This window comes from Brassica oleracea, chromosome C3, assembly GCF_000695525.1.
Source record: "Brassica oleracea var. oleracea cultivar TO1000 chromosome C3, BOL, whole genome shotgun sequence".
In the NCBI taxonomy this organism is placed as follows: Eukaryota; Viridiplantae; Streptophyta; class Magnoliopsida; order Brassicales; family Brassicaceae; genus Brassica; species Brassica oleracea.
This window is the reverse complement of record NC_027750.1, coordinates 18,482,649-18,490,566: the sequence shown is the minus strand read 5'-3', so window position 1 is coordinate 18,490,566 and position 7,918 is coordinate 18,482,649. Positions and strand designations below refer to the sequence as shown.

Sequence of the window (7,918 nt, the reverse complement as noted above, 5' to 3'; positions counted from 1 at the left end):
TTTACGTCGTATTTACGAGGAAATAGTTTTTCCTCGTAAAATACTCGTAAAATTACATCCACTTTACGACGAAACAGTTTTGTCGTTACGTTACGAGGAAATAACGATGACTTTAGTTTTTCACGTAAATTCGTCGTAAACTCGACGCAAATTTACGAGGATTGTTTTTCCTCGTTAATTTTCGTCGTTAAGCATGTGTTTTCTTGTAGTGTGAATTGGAAGTAATAAATGAGAAAGAGCTTACCATATTATACCGATCTTTGAAATATGATTTGGACCTAACCAGTGCTTGTGCATCTTTTCCCCTGCAAGAGAGGAGATGAGGGATCCAATAGCTGATTCGCTCTTCCTCAGTGCTCCCTCTGATGAGTCGGCAAATAAAGCTGACTATGGGTAGGTCTGTCAATTGGTTGGGTGTCCATGGGTGTGGCACAGTCCAGACTGTGTTGGACGGGTAATGGGTAAGCTCATGTATTTCATGGTTCAGTTGGGCTGAACACCAAATTTGCCCATGGGCAAATTGGGTCAATCCAATTGCATAATGGGTTAACCCATTATATAAAAAAAGGTTTTTAAAATAAAAAAATGAAAAAAAAATAATTTTTTTTATAGTTTTAGATTATATATTTTCAAATTCAAACTTTTTTAAAAAATGTTTTTTCGAAATTTTTTTAAATTTTTTTTTCAAATTTTCTTTTTGTAATTCGAAAATACTTTTTGAAACTATTTTTAAAATTTTTATTTTTAAATTTTTAATATTTAGTTTTATTTTATAAAATTTTAAATCTTAATCCCAAATCACCACTCATTAACTCTAAACCCTAAGGTTTGGATTAGTTAACCCTAGGGGTATAAGTGTATATTTACCTCTTTAATGAAACATTTTGGTCATTTTGATCCTTAGAGTCTATATTTGTGACATAAACTTTTTATTGCTATCCTAAGGCATTTTCCTTATATAAAACAGAGTTATAATTTTTTTACATAAAACATAGAATTATAATTTTTTTTATATAAAATAGAGAGTTATAATTTTTTTTACTTAAAACACAGTTATCAAAAATTGAAGTCTATTGAATTTATTTTACATCACATTTGTATTCATAATTTTTCAACGACATTAAAATTGGACTTAGATTGAGTTTAAACAGATTTAGGGGGGTATATTCAATCTAAAATTTGAGGTGATTTGACTTTTAATGATGTTTTAGATGATTTTAAGGAATTGCAGAGAATAAAATGATTTTTGTTAAGCCACTCTTGAATATCACCTAAAACCATGAGATTTGAGTTTTATTTTTTTTAACTAAGAAATTCCACCCAAACACTCTAAAATCACTTGAAAACTTTAAAACTCCACAACTTAAAATATTTTCAATAACAGTGGATTTCAGAGTAATTTATAAAATGTCAAGTTCAATAACACTGGATTTTAAATGAGTTTTTAAAATTTATGTTTCAATAACAGTGGATTTGTCATTTTGACACAAATCACCTAAAACTTTCAATTGAATACATCCCATTAGTTGTAATTGGGCGGGTTTGGGCTGTCCAGCTGGGTGATGGGTGAAGTTAGGTTTGTGTGTTTTTAGGTGTGGGCTAAATATGTGTGTGAGTGTTTTAGGTCCAGAAAAATATATGTCCAACTGGACACACCCATTTGGGTGTTGGGCCGCCCAGTTGACAGCCCTAACTATGGGAGATCCATCTACGCAAGAAAATCAAGAGTCTTCTCTTTTTATTTTTGTTTTATGCAAATAATTAGATCACTACTTCACTTCTTATTTCATAGGAACAGAGTAACGTGAATCACTTTCCCATTATCTTTTCCATTATGCATTTGTTTCCAAGTTTGTAGGAACGTGTAGTTCCAATTTGTTTCCTATTTAAATCAAAAAGCCAAAAAGAAAAGGCAGAGAAATTTGTCTGAAGTTACGTGTGTTCTAAGTATTCTTTTGCAAGTGTTTTTGATCAACAATTATAACCTACAACAGTGGTTTATCACCCTCTGTCTCCCAATTCTCCAGCAGATAAGTCTAGTCTGACTCGCTTATGTACTTTAGTTTTTTCCCTTCTCTTTTTTTTTTTGGCTGATGCGTCCACAGATAGTTGTTTGTGTATGTAGCTCCCATTATAGGTAGATATCATCGTGAAACTTGTCTTACCAGTATTAGTTTTACTACAAAAGAAGAGAAGACATTAGTAAAAATGATTAATGGAGAAAGGCAGGGGAAAGGAAACACTTACAAAGAAATTGTGCCACCACTTATCATTTCTCTCATTTGGAACATACTTCTAGCTTGACCACTACCACCAGTAGTGTCCTTGCCATGTTGGTCTGATTAAAGAATGTACACTGGGATCTAAACAGAACCCGAAAAAGAAACAGAAGCATCAGACTAAACGAGCTGCACATACTAGACTAAACAGAAGCATCATACTAAATTCAAGAAACAAAAGTAATGAGAACTGATTGTGGTAACTTACCACAAAGCTCCATTGAGCTTCCTTGGATGGAGGTGTGGCTTGTTTTCTCTTGTGGGAACACGTAGCAAAACGTCCTCGGTTCTCCTGTGTAGTTAGCAGCAGAAGAGGCCGTACTTGAAGAACCAACAGCTCCATGAGTCATGGAATAAGGTGTACCAGGAGTCACAGGACGTACTTGATCTAAGGAAGGATCCCTTTGTGGTCTTCACTGTTGCGTTTCTGTGAAAGAGTGAAGAGGTATGAGTTGGGAGAGATTTAAATAACAAAAACATAACCACGATCCCTAAATACTAATCGCAAGATTTAATGAATGTCCTTTACCCGAATCCAAACTCTAGAGAACATAAAATTGAAACCCTTTTATAGTGAACAGAATCGAAACCTTAACACAAAAGAGATCCTAAATCAAAACCCCAACCCTAATGGAAACTCTAACATAAACATGCAACTGAATCACTTTCTCTGTGTAATCTGTCTCTGTGGCTGACGAACATAGACACAGTATGTTAGGTTCTCTTATCTTGGCCATGGTTGTGTTGGTGAAAGCAGTATCCTCGTGAGAAGTAAATTGGCCAAGATGTTTATTTATGTTGCGGGCTTAATACAAAGTCGAAACCTCATATAATTTGTTGTTTGCTGAACCTGTTAAGTAAATAAAATAGGTAAATTAAGCAGTGCGGATCAAGAGTAGACCATCACACAGATCTAATGGTATAAATTTACATAAAGTGGATCTAGCAATCCACAACATATGTTTAAATGTTGAAAGTAGATAAAAGCGATCTAAAATATTGTATAATTTTTTTAAGAAAACATAAAAATATATTGCTAATTATTTTATTAAAATATAATTTTTTTTGAAAAATAATAATTTATAAATGTAATAAATCTAATTCTATATTCAACTATGATAAAATAAATTTAAACAAATATCTAATTATTTTGAGATTTAAAATAAAAATATATCTTATTTTGGATTCTTTAACATAAATTTTTGGTAAAATATTATAATTTTTCGAGTTTTAAATTAATTAAAATTATTTTTAATATTCAAAAGTTTTCATACATAATAATTGTCTTGAAACTATCTTCACCAACTAACAACAATATGTCGCAAACGTTACATGGGATTCTTCATAGATTTCATCGCCCATATAAAGGCTTCAAATTCTGCATGTAAAGGGGATAGGTGCTCTTAGTATTTCTTTCTCCCATCAATCCATCAAAACCCTCCAAATTACTATACCAATAATTGCCCGAGAATAAGTTTTTATTCTTCCATGACCCATATGTGAAACACCATCTTTCTATCCTGCTAGGCAGTTTGCGAACTTCCTCTTTGCCATTCTAGGTCGCCGGTGTCTGAGTTCCATTCTGTGACAATAATATTTGAGTCTTGTTCTGTAGCATTGCTTCTGCCTCCGCCAAATGTAGAGTATCTCTAGGATCTCTATAAAGTCTGTTAAAAACCTTATCATATTGCACCATTTCCAAATATACCATAATATCCTAGTAAACTGATCATCTTCTATGTGTAATGCAATCCTTCAGAACAAGTTATCCATATTTGATTAAAGTAATTGCATGAGAAAGTTATCTGGACTTGTAAGAACTCTTGATAAAGCCCATGTATGAATAGCGGGAGAACTTTCAAAGAATACATGATTTACTGACTCATGTTCTGTTCCACATCTTTCACATTACATATCATATTTTATCCCTCAACTTTTTAAATTCTTCATTACCGATAAACATCTTGAAATAATTTACCATAGAAAGTGTTTCAACTTTGAGAGACATTTTATTTTCCATGACTACGCCCGTAGTGTCTTGGTATTTTGGACAAATAATGGTATATGTCTCTCTCTCTATCCGGATAAATTTTCTCTACTGTATATTCAAATTTGGCCAAGTATCTACCCGACTGAGTAAAATGTCATCCATCTCTATCTATAGTCTGATACTGACACAATGGGATGCTTTCAATAATCATCGCATCAGCCAAATCAACCAAGTGTCTATTTACGATGTAGGGTTGATGAGCTTGTCTGCAGTAAATGAATGATAAACGTGAATTAATTTATTATTTAATGGTCTCTGTCAATTGGCTGGGATTTAAGGTTCATTCCATACTGAAATAGATGCTCATGTTCCCACCATTTTGATTAGTCATTTGCTAACTAGAGATCTAGCTGATACAATACTTCACCAGCCAAATAATGACCAGTATTATCGAATTGGTTCCAAAGGGCTTGTATTCTGAAATATCGACCTTTGAAAACCTTCGCAAATAAAGAGTTAGGCCTCTCAGGTAAAAGCCAAAATTGCTATCCTAACATAGACGTATCGAAATCGTCAAAATTCTTGAACCCTATGCCACCCTCATATTTTTTCGACATAATTTATCACATGCCATCCAATGCATCCCCCTTCTATTTCCAACAATGTTGCATCAAAATTGTGATACTATAGTAGTCAGCTTCGAGGTTGTTGCTTCCAAGAGACAAAAACAGGACATGGCATGGCTCAGCATTGCTGTTTCCACAGATTTTATAAGCACTTCCTTTCCGCCTTTGGTAAGATATATAACTGTACATCCATTCACTTTAGTATGCATCCTCTCTTGGAGGAATCCGAAGATTTTTGTTTTTGATCCTCCAAGACATTCAGGAATCCCCAAGTATGAGCCCATTCCTCCTAAAGTTTGGATCCCTAATATATCTTGCAAGTGTCCCCAATCTTGCGCCCAAACTGTAAAGAGGATTTTGCCAAACTGATTTGCTGACCTGATACATTTCCATAATCCTTAAGAATATGTAAAATTGTCTGATATTCATCCTTTTGCGCTTTACATACGACAAGGTTATCATCTGCAAAGAAAAGATGTGAGATGGCCGGGCTTTCTCTTACTACTTTTAATCATATTAATTTCTTATATTGTTCGGCTTTACGAATTTTTCTATCAATGCCTCCGTGCACATAATGAAAAGATATGGAAACAAAGGATCCCCTGCCGTAGGCCTATTTGAGGGATTATATTACCATGTGGTTGGCAATTACAATTTTTTTAACTACAACGATCAGTACAAGAAAAAGAACAAATATGTTAAAGAAGCTGATAATCTCCACCTTCCCCTTCTTTAAAAATCATGTTCAAATCATGGGAGGAAGAATAAGTTCCTTAACCACCACCAAGTCCCGTGGATTGCGCCACCGTTGATGGATTCTCAAAGTAACAGAGGCAGATCCGTCCGCGGATTTTCCACCACTATCTGGATCATTATGTATAGAAGTTAGAGAAAGGCTGAAGACTATGTGATTCTTGTGCAACATAACGCAGAGAAATATTTCTCCAGCTTTGCATTGTTTCTTGTTGGGTCATGTGTGGATCAAATGAGGTGGCATAATTCATTGCTGGAGGAGGCAGTCAGCAGACGTGTGTGGAGTTATAAAATTTGTCGGATCACGCGTGGACAAGTTTGGGTAATGTGATTGCGTGAAGGCGTTGAACTCACGGGTATCAATTTAGGTGGTGAACTCTCACGTGGCAACATGAGGAATGCAAATACCTCTTTAGGTTGCATGGTCTCATGTTGTAACTGTTGGGATTTATCCACGTTTTTTTTCTCATTTTGGGGTCCCTAGAGGTTCCCGCACTGAGTATTTTTCAAAATATTCACTCCATTTTTTTTCAGGTGAGTTCGAATGAGGTGCAAAACTAATTTTCTCAGTGTGGTGTTGGGTTTTGGCTTGTTGAATAGCTAGATTCATAATGAACAAATCTAGTGCTAATATTTATTTCTCTGGTTTTCTTTATCTGCTTATCCTAGGACATGTCAAGCACAAAGTCCTTAAAAATTCTAAAATAACGCAAAAAAACTTCTAACCGAAATTCTCTAATAGTCTCATACTTCAAGCCTGTCCTAGGCAGCCAAAAGAACATACCAAAACAATTAAACCCCTAGATCCTCGACGCTCTAACCTAAGTTAGGATGATGAGGATCGGGCAGGAAATGCCAGCAACGGGACATTACATGACGAGAAATCACTTAGATATCGAAGCAAATAAATCCCAGCAATGCATAGACTGATACATGACACACAAAATTAAGTCAACATTCAAAGACAGTGAAGTTATATCGAACATATCACCAAATATGCGGAGCAGAAACTGATAACCATTCACTCGAATTGGTAGTGTTTATCAACAGCAACGGATACATCCCAAGTGCAACTCATCCCTTTAGGGAAAATAACAAAGTCGCCTGCTTCAATCTCCACGCCTTCATCGGACCCATCAGGGTACACTTTCACTTTCCCCTCTAGCAGAAAACAAGTCTCCTTTGCATCATAAGTCCACGGAAACTTGCTTGGAGGACAACCCCACCTGTTCCATCATTTCACCAAACCAACGGTGAGAATTCGACAACAACGATAAAAAGCTTAAAGACATCTTTTCCAGGCGAGAAAAAAGAATAAAGCTTTGATGATTGTGTCTACTAATTGGTTTCGAATCAAGAACTAAAGACGAAGAAGGGCGTACTTGGGCCAACTACGAACACCGAGTTGGGTGAGTTTGGACTCGGGAGGATTCTTCTCGATAAAGATTCCTAATTTCTCAGTAGCCACTGACTCAGCTCGAATAGCAGCCATCGATGGTCCTCTTGTGATGTAGGGTTTGTTTGATGTTCTTGTAAGCACCGGCCGATAAATATTGGTACTTGTTAAATTGAAAAGATCAACGCAGCCCATCTTTGCTTCTCTGGTAATACCTCTCTAACTTTTAACTTTTCTTTTCTTTTTTAAAAAATGTTCTCTGTTTCCTACTGCACGTGAAACTTTATTTTTGGGCATAACATGACCACATGTTTTGATATTTTTTCAGGGGTATTACATGATCCGTTCATGCCTCATCTCTTAAGCCAACAATCATTTTTTCTTCTACTTTTTTCTCAAAAAAATATGAGAAAATTTTATAATTTTCGAATCAACTCTTGCGTCAGACCGTGAGAATTGAAGATCTTCAAATTACTGTGTCATTTTTTATAAGCTTTTTTTTTTTGGTCAAACTAACATTGCATTCCTTAAACCAGAGTTTACCCTCCAACATTGGAGTTTGTTACAGACATAGCTAAAGCCGATTTTGCCACAGAGTCGGCTTCAACATTGAAGTTCCTAGAAACGAAATTGAACGATATTACATCAAAATACGAAACAAAGTGATAGATATCAAACATGATAACCGAACAGTTCAGGTTGACACTACAAGAAAACATCGGTATTCTGACGGACATTCCGACGGAAAATGAAATCCTCGGAATTTCCCAAGGAATTTCCGAGGAAATTCCGAGGAAATTCCGAAGAAACCCAATTGGGTTTCCTCGGAATTTCCTCGGAATATACCGACGGAATTCCGAGGAAACATCAATCC

At 35.4% G+C, this 7,918-nt stretch overlaps 1 protein-coding gene across 1 annotated transcript; it reads right to left on the bottom strand.

Annotated features, from left to right (window-relative positions):
- Positions 1–6,517: 6,517 nt before the first annotated feature.
- LOC106331494 lies at positions 6,518–7,330 on the bottom strand. Its single transcript, XM_013769869.1, has 2 exons — positions 7,031–7,330; positions 6,518–6,874 (listed from the first exon to the last, which is right to left on the bottom strand). Exons 1-2 carry the CDS (start codon positions 7,237–7,239, stop codon positions 6,670–6,672), a joined length of 414 nt encoding a protein of 137 aa, XP_013625323.1. The 5' UTR covers positions 7,240–7,330; the 3' UTR covers positions 6,518–6,669.
- Positions 7,331–7,918: the final 588 nt, after the last annotated feature.

What these genes read in the sequence shown, in the direction of transcription:
- LOC106331494 (XM_013769869.1), bottom strand. Translation starts at nt 7,239, where the DNA reads ATGGGCTGCGTTGATCTTTTCAATTTAACAAGTACCAATATTTATCGG. An exon ending in GGTGTTCGTAGTTGGCCCAA is followed by an intron (nt 6,875 to 7,030) that starts GTACGCCCTTCT and finishes ATGATGGAACAG; the next exon opens with GTGGGGTTGTCCTCCAAGCA.